Here is a 20,561-nt window from a genome sequence, read left to right on the forward strand (position 1 = left end):
CGCGCTGCGCTACGAATCCGGGCCACCCGAGTTCGATTCCCGCTCACGGCCGACGATTATCTGAACCCGTCCTGGGCCTCGGTCTCCCCTAGGACGACTCAGCCTCAAATGAGTACCTGGTGCGGTGTGTAAACATCGCCACTGGGGAGAGAAAGGTCGGCCGGGCGTGGTGCTGGCCACCCACCGCCTCGTGCGCCGTGCCGGCCTTCATAGGTGCTGCTCGCTAACAGCACTTGCCCCTACAGTCTGTTAAGGCTACACGGGGGATCTTTGTCTTTGGGGAGCAGTGACGCAGCAGTTAGCGCAACGCCTGGCGGGGAAGAGAGCGATGGACTTGAGTTCCATCTCAGGGCGTCGATACCGCCCCGGCGAACCTTCAAAGTTGGCGTTTGCCAAAGCAGACGGTCGTACTCGAATAGGAGCATTCGTAAGCGCAAGGTTTGCAATTTAAATCCAACCGGTCGCCAATGTGCCGAGGTGAGATATGTGGCAAAGTCGGTCTGAACTAGATCGGCGAAACAGATAAGCGGAGTGTGTGCGTGTGCGTGGGTATGTGTGGATTTCCGTGTATTTGGGGCTGAGTGTCTGTGTGTGTGCGGTAGTGCAGCAGGTTAGTGCTATGCTGCGCTACGAACCTGGCCACCCGGGTTCGATTCCCGCTCACGGCAAACACCGGTGACGATTATCTGAACTGGTCCTGGGCAACCCCTAGGTCAACTCGGCCTTCCAATGAGTACCTCGTGCGATGTCTGCACTTGCCCCAACAGTCTGTTAAGGCTATTCCGGTGATCTGTCTTTGTGTGCGAGTGGGCAAGGGGGAGAAGGGCAGACACCACCAAAATGTTTACACGTCGCGAACAGACACCCGCACAGCACACACAACGATCCCCGTATAGACTTAAAGACTTTAACACGTAGGATGGATGGACTTAAAGACTTAACAGACTGTAGGGGCAAGTGCTGTGAGCGAGCGCCTATGAAGGTCAGCAAGGCACACGAGGGGGTGGGTGGCCAGCACCACGCCCGGCCGCCTTTGTCTCCCCAGTGGCGATGTTCACACAGCGCATCAGACGCTAGCTGGGGAAAGGCTCGGGACCGGTTCAGATATTCGCGGCCGACGAGCGGGAATCGAACTCGGGTCGCCGGGTTCGCGGCGCAGAGCGCAGCGCGCCGATCGCTAACGCCACCGCCGCTCCCCGCACCACAGCCGGGCACACATTAATATTCACACATTCACCACCACGCATGCACGCACAGACATTCGCGCAGAAATCTGCAGCGTCAGTCCGTCATCGCTTTGCGAGCGCCCGGCAATTTGTAATCACGGAGCCGTGAAGTTTTTTTTTTTTTAAAGAGGGAGCTGCTGGTATTGCCGCGCCTCTGTTATCAGCGGGGAGACGGCCCGCACAAGCGGGGACGAAGCCCTTTAATTGGGCAACTTAAAACAACAACAACAATGGTAGAGTTTACACTGTGAGACCTCCTTTACCAGTGGCAATAATATAGTAATAGGTTTTATCCTTTCTAGATTTGAAACTTTCGTGAGTGCAAGGATTCATACTCTTTTCGGTAAAGTCACGTAGGTAAAAAATGAACTTAAAATTAATAAAAATAAAATAATTAAAATCACGACGTTTCGGAGGCAACACAAGTCTCCGTCATCAGGTGAAACTGTCACAGCCAGATTAGCTGCATCAAGTGATTTCCCTTTCAACTGGTACAAAAACTGACACCTTCTTGGTTTTTTCGGTAAAGTCACGTAGAAGGGAAGTAATAAAATAATAAAAATAAAACAAGAAGATGAATCCCTGCAGTCACGAAAGCTTTAAATCGAAAAACTGACACCTTTATACAAGGCATCATGTTTGCAATAACCACAACACAAGCAGTCAAAATGCAAACAAAAAGAAACAACTCTGATAATATAAAGGTGTCAGTTTTTATACCAGTTGAAAGGGTAAAAACCTACTACTATATTGTTGCCACTGGTAAAGAAGGTCTCATAGTGTAAATGCTTACCCCGAGCTCTCAATACTCTGATGGTGCGCTGTCTTTGAGTTGTACGCCTTTTGGCGTCATCTGATCCAACACCAATGGAGACTAGGCTCTAAGAAAAGCTGTCTCGGGTGTGGACAAATCAACTTCAAGGACAGTGCATATCATTATCAGAGTTGTCTCTTTTTGTTTGCATTTTGACTGCTTGTGTTGTGGTTATTGCAAACATGATTCCTTGTATAAAGGTGTCAGTTGTTGTACCAGTTGAAAGGGTAAAAACCTATTACTATTACAAAAGTAGGGTTTTTCCCCTTTTTTCTGGCAACAAAACTAAAACCTTTTTACAAGGAATCGCGTCTGCATTAACCACAATACTTGTGGTCAAAATGCAAACAAAAAACGCACTATAATATTATATGCATTGTCCTTGAAACTGATTGGTCCACACCAGAGACAGCTTTCTTTTGAGCCTCTAGCACCAATTGAGACGAAAGAGCTAATTAAGCGACTTTGATTTGAAGCTTTCGTGACTGCAGGAATCCATACACTCTGATTCTTTCGGTAAAGTCACGTGATTCAGCAGTTCCACTGCTGGATTAATTTTTCCCGCCTGAGGACGATCGCTTGTGTTGCGATCGAAACGTCTGTGATGTATATTCTTAGGTTTTTTCGGTAAAGTCACGTAGGTAAATAAGTATAACCCGTAAAAACAAAGTTTTTCACTATAAATCCTTTATATGCGTGGCAGCGAACTTAATATAAAGGATTTAAAAATATATTCGCCTGTGGAGGACGCGGGGATCAATCCCGCGACCTTTGGCATGGGAAGCGAGGGCGCTACCAACTGCGCTACTCCGCCACGGCCTGTGGAGGGGTTACGCTCTGGGCTCCTACACTGTGACGTTCAGCCAAAGCCATGAATGAGTTCTATTTGAATATATGTAAAATAAAAAAATTTTGCCTAAAAAGTGTAAAATGTTGGGAATTTTTTTTCACGAACATTAATTGTCTCGCACAACGAGTCTGTGTGGAAAATGTCAGCTCGATTGGATCACGGGAAGTGGGTTAAAAAACGACCGAAAGATTTGCACGGTCGTAAGCAAGCACGCAAGCAAGCAAGCAAGCGAACTTAATATAAAAGATTTAAAAATACAAATTAATAAAAGTAAAATAAAAATAAAATAATTTTACTTTTATTAATTTTAATTTTTTACCTACGTGACTTTACCGAAAAAAACCTAAGAATATGAATACTTGCAGTCACGAAAGCTTAAAATCTAGAACTCTGTGATGTAGCTCATTAAACCTCCGACGTGCATTTCCGATATTAGATTTGCGATCACGTCGGGCCAAGGTGGTTTTCGTGGAACCGATTAAATGTCGTTAACCGAGGGAGCCGCTGTGTTGTATTGCACGCACGTTGGCATGTTCACTTAATAGGGAAATGACGACCAAACGGCCTAGTGTTTCGCTCAAGACTCTCCATCCTACGTCCGATCGTAAGCACACGTTATTTCCGTGTGTACCAAGCGGTGACTGGCCTGGGACCCTTAACTCACCACGCTAGAGAACGCAGTTCAATCACAACCCAGTCTGTGCGACGCTATCGGGATCTATGGCAACGTATGGGGGGGGCTCTGTGCGAGTCTACGGGGCTCTATGGGAATGTATAGGTTTCTGTGTACGGGTCTCCATGATACCTGGATTCGAACCCAGACCCTCAGCGGTGCCGGGCTCAGCGTCTCTGACCTTCCTGACCTCCCGAGCCACCCTGGGGCTCCCTCCTCACCAAACGAGACGACATTTCACGTACATCGTTTATTACATCGTTTTTTGTTAAATTTGAATCACAGTTCCTATGATCAATGTTACGTTGTTGCTGTAGCTTTATTTTTGGTGATTTCGAAAATCTACATGTCTCTATGTGAGTCTGTGGGTCTCTTTGCGAGTCTATTGGTGTCTATGTGAGTCTGCGGGTCTCTATGTGAGTCTACGGGTCTCTATGTGAGTCTATTGGTGTCTACATGAGTCTGCGGGTCTCTATGCGAGGCCCGGGTCTCTGTGTGTCTCTGTGAGAGCGTACGCCTCTCTGCGCGAGTCACAGGTGACCGCGCCAAAACCATCAACTCACTGCACGTGACGAACCCAACTTGACCTCGGGTGGCTGCAACCTGGATTCGAAACCCGGGATCTCAGCGGAGGCGAGCGAGCGTCTCTGACCTCCGAGCCAGCGGGCCACGTCTTACCTACCATCGCAACGTAGGCGGCAAGGCCAGGCTGCCACTCGGGACACGTCGCCGCGTCAACGCACGGCGCACAAGACAGAATCGCCGAGCGGCGGCGGCAAGGCGGATGAGGAGGAGTGGGAGGAGGATGCGGAGAATGAGGGGGTACGAGTGGGAGGAGGATGAAGAGGAGTGGGAGGAGGATGCGGAGAATGAGGGGGTACGAGTGGGAGGAGCATGAGGAGGAGTGGGAGGAGGATGAGGAGGTCAGGAGGAGGAGTGGGAGAATGAGGAGTGGGAGGAGTGGGAGGAGAATGAGGTCAGGAGGATGAGGAGTTGGAAGAGGATGAGTAGGAGGAGTTGGGAGGAGGATGCGGAGTGGGAGGAGGATGAGAAGGAGCAGGAGGAGTTGGAAGAGGATGAGGAGGATGAGGAGTGGAAGGATTGGGAGGAGGATGAGGAGGTCAGGAGGAGGAGGAGGATTTGGAAGAGGAAGAGGAGGAGGGGGAGGAAGTGGGCACGGGGGCGGCACCTGTGAGGGCGAGTGCGGCTTGTGCGTGATCACGTCGGGCAGTCCTCCGTGCAGCTGCTCCCACGCGTGCTGACCTCCTACTCCTCCACCTCCTCCACCTCCGCCACCTCCTCCTCCACCACCTCCTCCTCCACCGCCGCCACCGCTCCCGGCGGAGGGCGAGGAGGGGAAGTAAGTGGCGGCCGCGGCGGCGGCGGCGGCCCGCAGCGCCCGCGGCACGAACTCGGGCGCGAGCGGGTTGAGCACGTACGACTTCTTGAGCTCCACGCCGTCCAGCTCCGCGCGGATCTGCTCCAGCGTGGTGCCCTGCAGGCTGCCGCTGTCGTGGCACGCGCCGATGAAGCGCTCCCACAGCTTCCTGCCGCCGGCGATGGAACGTGGTGGTGGTGGTGGTGGTGACGGTGGTGGAGGGGGGGGGAGTGGAGGGGGGGGAGTGGCAGACGCTCAGACGCTGTCTCCTCGACAGACCTGGTATTCACCTGAGGACGGCTGCATTCAGACGCTGTCTCCCCGACAGACCTGGTCTTCACCTGAGGACGGCTGCTTGCGTTGTGGCCGAAATGTCGTGAGAATTGTATTTTATTATGTTTTATTTTTATTATTTTATTACTTCCCTTCTACGTGACTTTACCGAAAGAACCAAGAAGATGAATCCCTGCAGTCACGAAAGCTTTAAATCGAAAAATGAAAGTATTATTTTATTAAATGATGTTATTCTATTATTTTATTATATTATTACACGATATTCTTTCAGAACACAGACCAATTATTTAATTATTTTATTTTATCGCGTTATTTTATTATATTCTTTTATTATGTTTTATTTTTATTATTTTATTATTTTTCTTCTACGTGACTTTACCGAAAGAACCAAGAAGATGAATCCCTGCAGTCACGAAAGAAGCTTTAAATCGAAATTTAACTCAGCAACCCGTTGGCCCGACCGCGTGTCCAAACGACGGGGCCCACTTTGCTCAGCGATCGTCTGCGGGCAGGCCGCTTCTGAGAAATGTCGCGTTACTACCTCCGTGGGTTTCGCCTGGTAGGATGGGAATGGTTTCGTGTCGTTATTTGTGTGCGTTGGTGCGATTCGTTTGCCTTTGTCGTACTCTGCCGCACTACTATCGTGGTTTGTACTGCTGCTTGTTGTTGGAACGCTCTTAACCCGTGCCGCCCCCCACCCCCCCCCCCCCCCCCCTATTATGGACACGGAATTCTGACCTTGCCACCAACATCACCGACTACACGGTGGGGTAGTTGTGTTCCTGAAAAACTCTGCGTTGTGGAAATATCGCCGATAATACCCCCGGTACCACCAGCGCCCCCCCCCCCCCCGCCATCAACCCCAAAGCCCCGTCAGAACCCCTTCAGCCAGCAGCGCCGTCACCCCACCGGCAACCAGCACCACCCGCTGTTCACCGTCACTCTCACCAGCATCCACCACCACCACCACGACTTTCATCATCACCGCCACCACCACCACCACGACATTCATCATCGCCGCCACCCACCATCACCAGCACCTTCACCACGACTCACACGACCAGTACTATCACCGGCACCACCAGCAGCATCATCATCATCAGCACCACCGCCACCACCGCCACCACCACCGCCATCACCGCCACCACCACCACCACCGCCACCACCACCGCCACCACCGCCACCACCACGACTTTCATCATCGCCGCCACCCACCATCACCAGCACCTTCACCACGACTCTCACGACCAGTACCATCACCGGCACCACCAGCAGCATCATCATCATCAGCACCACCGCCACCACCGCCACCACCACCGCCACCAACCTCATCACCCACCGCCACCACCGCCATCACCACCACCACCACCATCATCCTCCGCCGGGGGAGGGGGGGCCATTACCTGCACTTCCCGAGCGAGCAGAGCGCCACGGGGTCGCCCACGACGGCGAGGAGCGACTGTGCCCGCGTGATGGCCGTGTTGAGCAGCTTGGGGTCGGACAGGAAGCCCAGGTCCAGGTCGTCCAGCGGGTCCCGGCACTGCTCGGCGGACGCGGCGGCGCCTTCCCCCGTCGCCGTGACGACGAGCGCCGGCGCGACGGCGACGGAGCCGGTGTCCGTGCCGTGGCGCCGCGTGTGCCGCGTGCGTACCGTGCTCAGGAAGAGCACGCGGAACTGCTTGCCTGTGAGCGCGCGCAAGAGGCAAAGATCCCATGTAGAGCCAGGACTGTCGGGGCAAGCGCCGAGGAATTTCGGCACGGCGCACGAGGGAGTGGGTGGCCGGTAGAACGCCCGGCCGCCTTTGTCTCCCCAGTGGCGATGTTTACACATCGCACCGGGTACGCGGATCAGGCCGAGCCAACCTATGGGAGGGCCCCGGGACTTGTGAAGATAACAGTCATATTCTTGGGTTCTTTCGGTAAAGTCACGTAGGTAAAAAATTTAAATTAATAAAATAAAAATAAAATCACGTTTCGGAGGCAACACAAGCTTCCGTGTTCAGGTGGAACCGTCACAGCCCGATAGCTGTATCAAGTAAATGAGAGATTACAAGAGATCCTACCCCGTATATAGACCGGTTGAGGGGGGAGGAGCCAGGACAGACCCCCTTTTTATTATTATGGTAAGATAACAGTCACCGGTGTAGGCCGTGAACAGGGACCGAACTCGGGTCGCCAGGTTCGCAGCGCAGCGCGCCAACCCCTGCACCACCGCTCCCTCACTCACTCACTCACGCACGGTGTACAATAAGAATAGGCTTTATCCTTTCTAGAGTTGTGTTAAGATGTTCAAACACCACGTAAATAGATTTCTGCAAGTTCCTGCGTTACCCGCTAACACGGCACTTTTAGAAAACATGCTCACAAATGCGCCCTGACAATGACGTATGATGCATCGTCTTGGAAACCGACTGGTCTCCGCCAGCGACAGCCTTCTGTATGGCCGAGTCTCACCACCAGCGTCAGTCAGACCAGAGAATAACGGCAAAAGACAACGCAACAACTACGCGCAGAAGGAGATTCGAGTCGGGAGTTGGACCTGGGACCCTTGTCGCCGCGACGACCGCGAGGACGTCGCCACGACGACCGCGAGGACGTCACCACGACGACCGCGAGGACGTCGCCACGACGACCGCGAGGCCGTCGCCACGACGACCACGAGACCGTCGCCGCGACGACCGCGAGACCGTCGCCACGACGACCACGAGACCGTCGCCACGACGACCACGAGACCGTCGCCACGACGACCGCGAGGCCGTCGCCGCGACGACCGCGAGGCCGTCGCCGCGACGACCGCGAAACCGTCGCCGCGACGACCACGAGGATGTCACCACGACGACCACGAAACCGTCGCCGCGACGACCACGAGACCGTCGCCACGACGACCACGAGACCGTCGCCGCGACGACCGCGAAACCGTCGCCGCGACGACCACGAGGACGTCGCCGCGACGACCACGAGGCCGTCGCCACGACGACCGCGAGGCCGTGGCCGCGCCCACCTTGCACGTTGAGGACGCGCTCGACGCTGACGTCGTACAGCCGCTTCTTGCGCAGCTGCGAGCGGATGCGGAACACCTGGTCGGCGTACGGGGTCACGACCCCCACGCTGCCCTCGCCCAGCTTCCCCCACGCCACGGGCCACTTGCGGCACACCTCCTCCACGCGCTCCACCAGCTCAAACACCTGCCACACGCACACGCACACACGCACACACGCACGCACGCACAGACGCACGCACAGACGCACGCACAGACGCACGCAGGCACAGACACACACAGACGCACGCACAGACGCACGCACAGACGCACGCACAGACGCACGCAGACGCACACACACACAGACGCACGCACAGACACACACAGACGCACGCACACACGCACGCAACGCAGGGACGCAGAGATGCACACACGCAGAGACGCACACACACACACACAGAGACGCATACACACAGAGACACGCACACACAGAGACGCACACACTCACACAGAGACGCACACACACAGAGACGCACACACACACGCAGAGACGCACACACACAGAGACACACACACGCAGAGACGCACACAGAGACGCACACGCACACAGAGACGCACACGCAGAGACACGCACAGAGACACGCACACACAGAGACGCACACACACACAGAGACACACACACGCAGAGACGCACACACAGAGACAAGGTTAACGACAATCCTGCTGGCGGCGCAGTTCCTGTTGGTCATCGTGATGATGGATGTTGGTGCTGGTGGTGGTGCTGTTGGTGGTGCTGTTGGTGGTGCTATTGGTGGTGTCAAGATCGGCCTCTGTGGAGGAGGCTCGTGAAGGACGCTACTGGGCAGTTGGAGGCAGTCGCCCTCCAACAACAACGCTCACAACAACGAGCGAAGCGCCGGGTGGCTAAAGCACAACAAGTTGGCACAGTAGGGGGCACAGGTGGTGCATCAGCCAGTCATCTCGGTCATCTCAGTCAGTCGACCTGTGGCACCTGCTGGGTCTGCCCCGTGACCTCCTGCCAGCGGGCGTTCGACACTTCAAGTGGTAGCCTCAAGGTGCACATGGCCTGGCACAAGCGTCGTGGTGACGTCACCGCCACTTAGTGGCAAATGGCGGTTGTTGGTGGTGCTGTTGGTGGCGCTGTTGGTGGCGCTGTTGGTGGCGCTGTTGGTGGTGGTGTTGGTGGCGCTGTTGGTGGTGCTGTTGGTGGTGCTGTTGGTGGCGCTGTTGGTGGCGCTGTTGGTGGCGCTGTTGGTGGCGCTGTTGGTGGTGCTGTTGGTGGTGCTGTTGGTGGCGCTGTTGGTGATGCTGTTGGTGGCGCTGTTGGTGGTGGTGTTGGTGGCGCTGTTGGTGGTGCTGTTGGTGGTGCTGTTGGTGGCGCTGTTGGTGGTGGTGTTGGTGGCGCTGTTGGTGGTGGTGTTGGTGGCGCTGTTGGTGATGCTGTTGGTGGCGCTGTTGGTGATGCTGTTGGTGGCGCTGTTGGTGGTGCTGTTGGTGATGCTGTTGGTGGCGCTGTTGGTGGCGCTGTTGGTGGCGGTGTTGGTGGTGCTGTTGGTGGCGCTGTTGGTGGCGCTGTTGGTGGTGCTCGTGAGGAGTGGTAGCGTAGCGGTCAGCGCTGCACTCCGAATCCGGCGCCCCGAGTTCGATTCCCGCTCACGGTCAACACCGGTGACGATTATCTGAACCGGTACCTGGGCCACCCCTAGGTCGACTCAACCTCAAATGAGTACCTGGTGCGGTGTGTAAACATCGGCACTGGGGAGACAAAGGCGGTCGGGGCGTGGTGCTGGCCACCCACCCCCTCGTGCGCCACAGTGCCGGCCTTCATAGGTGCTCGCTAACAGCACTTGCCCCTACACTCTGTTAAGGCTACACGTGGGGATCTTTAGTCTTTGGTGGTGTTGATGGCGTTGATGGTGGGAGGTCGACCCCATTGCTCCACCTCCGTGGGGTCGTGTCGAGGTGGCCGAGCTGCTCGGAAAGCCAAAGGGTTGTGCCGGGTCCCGCTGAGGACCGGGGTTCGAAGGCAGGTGCCAGCCACCCAACCACAGCGATTAGACCAGGTCCTCAAGCGTAGCATTGGAGCACCGATACCCCACAGATTCGCACACACAGAGACCCACCGACTTCCCGCGCAGAGACCCATAGACTCCTCACACATGGACCCATAGACTCACAAAGAGACCCACAAACTACACAGAGACCCATAGATTCACACAGAGACCCAGACTCACACAGAGACCCAGATTCACACAGACATATAGATTCCTCACACAGAGACCCACAGACTTCACACACAGAAACCCATAGACACCTCACAGAGAGACCCATAGGCACACACAGAGACCCATAGACTCCTCACACAGAGACCCATACTCACACAGAGACCCAGACTCCTCACACAGAGACCCATAAGCACACAGAGAGACCCATAGACTCACACAGACCCATAGATTCCTCACACAGAGACCCAAAAGGCATCACGCAGAGACCCATAGACTCCTCACACAGAGACCCACAGACTACACAGAGACCCACAGACTCACACAGAGACCCAGACTCACACAGAGACCCATAGGCACACACAGAGACCCATAGACTACCACAGAGACCCACAGACTACACAGAGACCCAGATTCACACAGAGACCTACAGACTCACGCAGAGACCCACAGACTCACACAGAGACCCAGACTCACACAGAGACCCATAGGCACACACAGAGACCCATAGACTACCACAGAGACCCAGATTCACACAGAGACCCAGACTCACACAGACCTATAGATTCTTCACACAGAGACCCACAAAGAGACACACAGAGACCCAGACTCACACAGAGACCCAGACTCACACAGACTTATAGATTCCTCACACAGAGACCCACAAAGAGACACACAGAGACCCAGACTCACACAGAGACCCAGACTCACACAGACCTATAAATTCTTCACACAGAGACCCACAAAGAGACACACAGAGACCCAGACTCACACAGAGACCCATAGACTCACACAGACCTATAGATTCCTCACACAGAGACCCAGACTCCTCACACAGAGACCCTTAGACTCCTCACACAGAGACCCATAGACTCACACAGATCTATAGACTCCTCACACAGAGACCCATAGACTCACACAGATCTATAGATTCCTCACACAGAGACCCACGCGGAGACACACAGACTACTCAGATACCCCGCCTCCCCCCGGGCATATCTAGCCCACCGCGCTGAACCCGGATACATCTGTGAAAAAGAGCTTAATAGCTCATCGGATTCCTCCGGTGTGAATCGCGACACACGAGCGGCACACCGTCGCGGCGGCGGCGGCGAGGGAGGGTGATTATCCAAAAATTAAAACTTCGATTTAAAGCTTTCGTGACTGCAGGGATTCATCTTCTTGGTTCTTTCGGTAAAGTCATCACGTAGAATGGAAATAATAAAATAAGAATAATAATAAAAATAAAACATAATATGTTATTTCATTATATTATTTTATTATATTTTATTATTATTTTATTATTTCCGTTCTACGTGACTTTACCGAAAGAACCAAGAAGTAAAATTAAAACATCGCTGAAGCGGACGGGGAGCATGAACAAACAAACTGAGAAGCCATTGAGCCGAGCCGTCCTTTGAGAGGCCATCGCTTTGTTGAGCGAGCGGGCGGGCGAGCGGGCGGGCGAGTCAGCCCCGGATAGTGGCAGGTTTAGGAGCCTCCTCCCCCCCCACCACCACCTCACAGCTCTCGTGTCCGCCGGGCTGCTCTCTCTCTCGCCCGGCCCGTTCCCAAACCATTAATTTGCCGCTCCGTCACCGCCCACGCAATGTCAAGGCGGAGTGCACTTAAGCTCACCGCTGCCACCGTAAACATGTTAATGAAGCCGACGTGTTTACGGGCGAGCGCGATGCGTCTTGGCAGAGTGGGTCGCCCCGTCATGGTGGGACGCGCGGAAGGTGGGAGGGGTGGGGAGGGGTGGGGAGGGGTGGGGAGGGGGGGGATTAGGCCAGAATGCAATTAGCGGGCGACGGCGTTCGTTATTTAAACGTCTGCACGGTACGTGCCGGACTTGCGATTCAGAGGTCGATGGGGGTTTCAACTAAAAACTTTTTATCTTACCCAGGGAAAGCCCACTGGGCTATGGAGTGGCACTTATTCAGAAGCGACCTGGGCCGGAACAAATGCTAGCCCCAACGAAGTGGCCCATTATCATCATCATCACGTGGAAACGTATCGCGGACAAATAACCCTGAACGCACGTTCGGTTCTAAATGTGAAGGGGAAAAAACGGAGGACCCGGACAAAAATCCACGTGACCGCGGGGAGGGAGAGAGAGACGCAAACTCCAAATATACAGCAGCAGGAGTCAAGGTCGTGATCGAACCCACGACCTCCTGTACACCAGGCGAGGTAGTTAACATCTCCTAGCCACCGTGATGACGATGAGAGAGAGACACGGAAACTACAAATATACAGCAGCAGGAGTCAAGGTCGGGATTGAACCCACGACCTCCTGCATACCAGGTGAGGTAGTTAACATCTCCTAGCCACCGTGGCGCCTGTGCTTTGATCCGATCTTCCCGGCGCGGAAGTTGACGTGAGTCCGTCACGGGAGGGAGATCGGCGATCGCGACGGGTGCCGAGGGGCTCCGCGACTGAACACGGTCGCGGCTTTCACGGCGACCGGCGTCATCGCCGGTGCCGTGCGTTGCATCGCTTTCCAACAACGACGACGGTGACGGTGGCGCCGCCGCCTTCATTAAAATCGCCCGTGTCGGGTGGAAGAGCGGAGGGGGGACGGGGGGAGCGGGGAGGAGGAGGGGGGGGAGGAGGAGGGGGAGGTGGAGGAGGAGGGGGAGGTGGAGTTCACGACAAAAAACATCCAACTCGCGCGATCTGAAACCCGAGAAAAGTAATCGAACAGCGGAATCAAACCCCGAGGTGAAGGGGTGCGCCGCGCTAGCGAGCCGAGGGGAGCGAAGCGGAGAGGGAGACGCGGGGGAGCGATCGCAGTCCGCAATCACGCCGGGAGGCGATGGGAGCTAACGCGCAGAGTGGGGGGGGGAGGGGGGGGGAAATCAATCAGATTTTTTTCCGAGACGCGGCGTCAGCGTCGCGTCCGCTTCTTGCCGGCGTCGTTGACGCGAGCGCGGCTTTAGGGGGGCAGCCAAGAATAGCCCCCTCCAATGGGGTGCTGCTGCGCTCTGCGGCTACGACAGCCGCCCCCAGCGACGGCTGCCACCTTTATACCATCACCTTCATCAGCCCTGCATAATGCACGGGCATAAGTAGTACTAATCACATTCCTGCATTTCCCATAAATATGCTAAATTCCTCTTGATATGCAAATTCTTGTCAAGGCGCCCTTCCCCCCCCTTCCAACCCAGCTTAAATATACGCTCCAAGCGTGGTGGTGTTTCATTCAGACGCTGTCTCCCCGACAGACCTGGTCTTCACCCGATGACGGCTGCTTGCGTTGTGGCCGAAACGTCGTGAGAATTATTTTATTATGTTTAATTTTATTATTTTTATTGTTTCCATTCTATGTGACTTTACCGAAAGAACCAAGAAGACAAATACCCCCCTTAAACATCCCACTCTTGGGGCAAGCGCCGTTAGCAAGCGGCGCCTATGAAGGCCGGCACGGCGGCACATAGAGGGGGTGGGTGGCCAGCACCACGCCCGGCCGCCTTTGTCTCCCCAGTGCTAGCGATGTTTACACACCGCGCCAGGGAATGGTTTGAGGCCGAGTCAACGTAGGGGAGGCCCGGGGCCGGTTCAGATATTCATCGCCGCTGTTGGCCGTGAGCGGGAATCGAAGTCGGGTCGCCGGGTTCACAGCGCAGCGCTCTGACTGCTGCGACAACGCTTCCCCACCGTGATCGCCACCAAGATCACTACCACCACCACGATCACCACCACCACCACAATCACCACCACAATCACAATCACTACCACCACCACAATCCCCACCACCACCACGATCACCACCACAATCCACACCATCACCGCGATCACCACCACCACGATCACAATCACCACCACGATCACCACCACCACCACGATCACCACCACCACCACGATCACTACCACCACCACCACCACCACGATGGCCATCACCCGAATTACAATCACAATCCACACCACCACGACCCCCACCACCACAACCACGATCACCACCACCACCACCACGATCACCACCACCACCACGATCACCACCACAATCCCCACCACCACCACCACGATCCCCACCATCACCACCCCCACCACCACAATCCCCACCACCCCCACCACCACCACCACAATCCCCACCACCACCACCACAATCCCCACCACCCCCACCACGATCCCCACCACCCCCACCACCACCACCCTGCCTAGCGGGCGGGAGGGCCGTGTGCCTTGCCTCGGCGTTGTTGTAGAAGGCGGTGCTGTTCTTGTCCTGCACGGCCTCCCCGCGCGCCGTGTAGAACGCCAGCGGCTGCAGCTCGCCGTGCGCCGGCTGACGCCCGCTGGCCGCCAGCTTCCCCTCGTAGAACAGCTCCGACGTGAGGCTGCGGGGCGGCCAGATCAACAACAAAAACTTCAAAACCACGACGTTTGTGTTGCCGTCGTTAGCGTCGACCGCGACGGTGGGGTCGAGGGGTCACATCGCGAACCGCCCGACGTCGTCCCGCGAGAACGGGCGCCACGGTGTATATTTGGAGTTTGCATGTCTCTCTCATCATCATCACGGTGGCTAGGAGATGATGACTACCTCGCCTGGTGTGCAGGAGGTCGTGGGTTCGATCCCGACCCTGACGCCTGCTGCTGTATAATTGGAGTTTGCGTGTCTCTCTCTCATCATCATCATCACAGTGGCTAGGAGATGTTAACTACCTCGCCTGGTGTGCAGGAGGTCGTGGGTTAGATCCTGACCCTGACGCCTGCTGCTGTATGTTTGGAGTTTGCGTGTCTCTCTCTCTCTCATCATCATCACGGTGGCTAGGAGATGTTAACTACCTCGCCTGGTATGCAGGAGGTCGTCAGTTCAATAATAACCCTGACGCCTGCTGCATATTTGAAGTTTGCTCCAGTTAGTGACCATCAGCAACTACAGCCCCTACTGCTATGAGGCATACAGCCATCGCTCCAATTAGTGATCATCAGCAACTACAGCCCTTCTACCATGAAAATGGGTGCAATAGTAGCTATGAGATGTTAACTACCTCACCATGTATGCAGGAGGTCGTGGGTTCGTTCAGCACCCTGACGCTTGCTCTATATTTGGAGTTTGTGTGTCTCTCCCTCTCTCTCTCTTTCCCCGGGGCTCGCGTGGAATTTTCTCTGGGACCTCCGGTTTTTTCCCGCTCCACATTTACAATCAAAGTGCATTTGGAGAATTTGGCCGCTGCTGCAAATGTCCACGTGGTGATGACAAGCCTCGACTTCGTGAGGCGATCATTCGTGAGTGGCCAGGTCGCTTCTGTAAAGGAGCTATAACAGCGGTCGGGAACCTATGGCTCGCGAGCCATATATGGCTCTTCCAGTTACGGCATATGGCTCCCAGACAATTTTGAGTTGAAAAAAAAATAATAAAAAATAAAAAATCAGTTTGGAACTGATTTTAAAATACTTGTGATATTGTTTAATAATACTGTGCCATTTTAAAGTAAACAGAAATTAGTTTTGAAGATAAATTTCACGGGGCCTCAATGCCTGCACGAAGCTCAACCTCACCACGTACGAACCAGACTACAAGGCCATCAGCAAAACCACGCAGCACCAGAAGTCGCATTAAAAGTAAGACATATTTAATTTATTACACGTTAAAAATACTATATGGCTCTCAATGAAATATATTTAGAAATATTTGGCTTTTATGGCTCTCCCAGTCAAAAAGGTTCCCGACCCCTGAGCTATAACATACAGCTCAGTGGGCCCTGACCTGGGTAACATTTGAAATAAAGTTTTCATCGTTTCGTTTGATTTGGCGCACGCAGACGACATGGCCCAAGCTGCCGCCCTGTAACCCTCCTCCTCCTCCCCGGCGGGGAGGTGAAGGTCACCGTGAACTCCGACCGCAACATCAGGACGAAGACGACGACGACAGATGAGGAGGAGGAAGAGGAGGAACAGCAGCAGGAGGAGGAGTATCGGCGAAAGGCGGGAATCGGACGCAAGGGAATTGATGGTCCTGGTTTTTCCATCTCGAGCGTCGTGCCAATCACACCTCCCCCCCCCCCCCCCTCGAGTCTAACCGGGCAGGAACAAGCATCCCCGGTTCGGCACGGGTGTCGCCAACGCGCCGTCGGAGACCCGCATGACGCCCCCCCCCCCCCCCCCCCCCCCGTTCCCCCTTGCCGCGGTGATGTCGCCCGTTTGCCGACCGCTCGCGAGCTCGCGCGCCCACAGCCGAAACGGCGGTAAAAACTAAAAAAGAACCTCCCTTGCATTTCACGCGTCGCTCTTTCACTTTCGCGACGAAGGTGCCCTCCCCCCTCCCGGCCCGCCCGCCCCCCCCCCCCCCCCGTTCGTTTGCTGACATTTAATTCCGCGACGCTGCCAGCGGAAAGAACGAGAATAATCTTTTCAAAGGCTCGCCCCATCCATCACGCACGAGCGCCATCAAGCCACGCCGGCCCACAGCCCCGGTTCAAAGAGCAGCCCGCAGTGCAAATGAGCAGCAGCGGCGCACGAGATGGAAATGTCTCGGATGCACGCGGCACGCAAAGACAAAGACCCCCACCCTCCGTACAGCCTTCGCAGGACAAGTTTTGTGAGCGAGCACCAACTAAGGCCTCCAAGGCGCATGACCGACACCACGCCCGGCCGCCGTACGCGCTCATGGCTGAGTCGACCTAGGGGAGGGCCCAGGTTTCAAATATTCTCGACCGCGAGTGGGAATCGAAACTCTGGTCGTCGGATTTTGTAGCGGAGCGCGGCAGCTGTTACGCTGCCGCTCCCCGGACACGCAAAGACAAAGATCCCCCGTATAGCCTTAACAGGCTGCTGGGGCAAGTGCTGTTAGCGAGTAGCAGCGCCTGTGCCGGCCGCCACTGTGGCACACGAGGGGGTGGGTGGCCAGCACCACGGCCGGCCGCCTTTGTCTCTCCAGTGGCGATGTTTTACTACGCACCGCACCGGGTACTCATTTGAGGCTGAGTCGACCTAGGGGAGACCGAGACACCGACAGAGACACAGAGACACAGACAGAGACACAGAGAAACCGACAGAGACACAGAGACACACACAGAGACACACACAGAGACACACACAGAGACACACACAGAGACAGACAGGGACACAGAGACACCGACAGAGACACAGAGACACAGAGACACCGATAGAGACACAGAGACACCGACAGAGACACAGACAGAGACACCGACAGAGACACAGAAACACCGATAGAGACACAGAGACACCGACAGAGACACAGACAGAGACACAGAGACACAGAGACACCGAGACACAGACACAGACACACAGACAGAGACACAGAGACACCGACAGAGACACAGAGACAAAGAGACACCGACAGAGACACAGAGACACAGAGACACCGAGACACAGACACACAGACAGAGACACAGAGACACCGACAGAGACACAGAGACACAGAGACACCGACAGAGACACAGAGACACAGAGACACCGACAGAGACACCGAGACACCGACAGAGACACAGACACAGAGACACAGAGACACCGACAGAGACACAGAGACACAGAGACACCGACAGAGACACCGACAGAGACACAGAGACACCGACAGAGACACAGACAGAGACACAGAGGTACCGACAAAGACACAGAGACACAGACAGAGACACAGACAGAGACACCGACAGAGACTCCGACAGAGACTCCGACAGAGACACCGAGACACAGACACACAGACACAGAGACACCGACAGAGACACCGACAGAGACACCAACAGAGACACAGAGACACAGACAGAGACACAGAGACACAGAGACACCGACAGAGACACAGAGACACAGAGACACAGACAGAGACACAGACAGAGACACCGATGTGCGCTCCAACGTAACCACCGCCGCGAGTCGCGAGCGTCGCCGTCGCCGCGCCACCCGTTGCCGGCGGAGGATCGCTCCGCGCGCCGAACTCCCGCTGGCAAGCCGCGGTGCCGATCGCGGGCGCCACGGGGCGCCGGCTACCTGACGATGTCGGTGTGCGAGCGGTAGTTCTCGCAGAGCAGCACGCGGCACGGGAAGGCCGGCGGGTAGAGCTCGTAGAGGCGCTCCAGCAGCGACAGGTGGAGCCCCTTCTTGCGCGCAAACCGGCTGTGCACCACCGGGGACAGCTGCACGCACGCGGAGACACACGCAGAGACACACGCAGAGACACACACAGAGACACACACAGAGACACACAGACACACAGACACACGCACAGAGACACACACAGAGATACACATGGAGACACACACAGAGACACACGCAGAGACGCACGCAGAGACACAGAGACACACGCAGAGACACACGCAGAGACGCAGCACAGACACACGCACAGAGACACACACAGAGACGCATGCAGAGACACACGCAGAGACACACGCAGAGACACACGCAGAGACACACGCGGAGACACACACAGAGACGCACGCAGAGACACACGCAGAGACACACGCAGAGACACACACAGAGACACACGCAGAGACACACGCAGAGACACACGCAGAGACACACACAGAGACGCACGCAGAGACACACGCAGAGACACACGCAGAGACGCACGCAGACGCACGCAGAGACACACGCAGAGACACGCGCAGAGACACACGCAGAGACACGCAGAGACACGCAGAGACACACGCAGAGACAAGCGCAGAGACACACGCAGAGACACACGCGGAGACACACGCAGACACACACACAGAGACACACAGACACACGCACAGAGACACACACAGAGACACACACAGAGACACACACAGAGACACACGCAGAGACACACGCAGAGACACACGCACGCAGAGACACACACAAAGACACACACACACAGAGACACATGCGAATGTAAACACACGCGCAAACCGGCTGTCCACCAACGTGGACAGTCGCACGCGCAAACTGGCTATGCACTACCGGGGAGACAACTGCAAGTGGCACACGCACAAGAATGCACGCACACGTGTACACACACACGCACGCACACACGCACGCACGCACACACGCACACGCACGCACGCGTGTACACGCACACGCACGCACACGCACGCGTGTACACGCACATGCACGCACGCACGCGTATACACGCACACGCACGCACGCACACGCACGCACGCGTGTACACGCACACGCACAGACGCACTGCACTTCTCCACTCATTCCGTGACCAAACAGAGGAGTGCGTGGAAGGGAGATGACGAGGGGAGGGAGGCCATGTGGGTCGAGCGAGTTCACGGAGGACGTTCTTTAGGACGTCGAGCGCCATCTTGAGAACGTGGAGTGGGCGTCGGTGAAGGGCGCGGTGGCGGTGGTGGTGGCGGTGGAGGTGGCAGTGGAGGTGGCGGTGGAGGTGGTGGCGGTGGCGGTGGAGGTGGCGGTGGAGGTGGCGGAGGCGGTGGGGGTGGTGGTGGTGGCGGTGGAGGTGGCGATGGCGGTGGGGGTGGTGGTGGTGGCGGTGGAGGTGGCGGTGGCGGGGGCGGTGGCGGTGGGGGTGGTGGTGGTGGCGGTGGCGGTGGAGGTGGCGGTGGGGGTGGCGGTGGGGGTGGTGGTGGTGGTGGTGGTGGCGGTGGGGGTGGCGGTGGAGGTGGCGGTGGAGGTGGCGGTGGTAGTGGTGGTGGTGGTGGAGGTGGTGGTGGCGGTGGAGGTGGTGGTAGCGGTGGGGGTGGTGGTGGTGGCGGTGGCGGTGGCGGGGGCGGTGGCGGTGGGGGTGGTGGTGGTGGCGGTGGCGGTGGGGGTGGCGGTGGGGGTGGCGGTGGGGGTGGTGGTGGTGGTGGTGGTGGTGGCGGTGGCAGTGGCGGTGGTGGCGGTGGAGGTGGCGGTGGAGGTGGCGGTGGTAGTGGTGGTGGTGGTGGAGGTGGTGGTGGCGGTGGAGGTGGCGGTGGCGGGGGCGGTGGTGGTGGTGGCGGTGGCGGTGGAGGTGGTGGTGGAGGTGGAGGTGGCGGTGGCGGTGGAGGCGGGGGTGGTGGTGGCGGTGGTGGCGGTGGTGGTGGTGGCGGTGAAGGTGGAGTGGGCGTCATCGAAGGGTGCGGTGGCGGTGGCGGTGGAGGTGGCGGTGGGGGCGGAGGAGGCGGTGGCGGTGGCGGTGGAGGTGGCGGAGGCGGTGGTGGTGGTGGTGGCGGTGGCGGTGGAGGTGGCGGTGGCGGTGG

General features: G+C 56.4%; 1 protein-coding gene across 1 annotated transcript in view; it reads right to left on the reverse strand.

The window, feature by feature from the left end:
- The window catches only part of LOC133358825 (probable helicase with zinc finger domain), a 99,788-nt gene that overhangs the window by 29,888 nt on the left and 49,339 nt on the right, over positions 1–20,561 (reverse strand). The window contains exons 16-21 of the mRNA XM_061577272.1: positions 18,403–18,548; positions 14,645–14,792; positions 8,237–8,420; positions 6,639–6,918; positions 4,906–5,110; positions 4,753–4,866 (exon numbers count right to left, since the gene is read on the reverse strand). Coding sequence (XP_061433256.1) covers positions 4,753–4,866; positions 4,906–5,110; positions 6,639–6,918; positions 8,237–8,420; positions 14,645–14,792; positions 18,403–18,548 — 1,077 coding nt within the window. The remainder of the gene's footprint in view (positions 1–4,752; positions 4,867–4,905; positions 5,111–6,638; positions 6,919–8,236; positions 8,421–14,644; positions 14,793–18,402; positions 18,549–20,561) is intronic.

The sequence above is a fragment of the Lethenteron reissneri genome, chromosome 63, assembly GCF_015708825.2.
Source record: "Lethenteron reissneri isolate LAM-NWPU_2019-01 chromosome 63, ASM1570882v1, whole genome shotgun sequence".
Classification (NCBI taxonomy): domain Eukaryota; kingdom Metazoa; phylum Chordata; class Hyperoartia; order Petromyzontiformes; family Petromyzontidae; genus Lethenteron; species Lethenteron reissneri.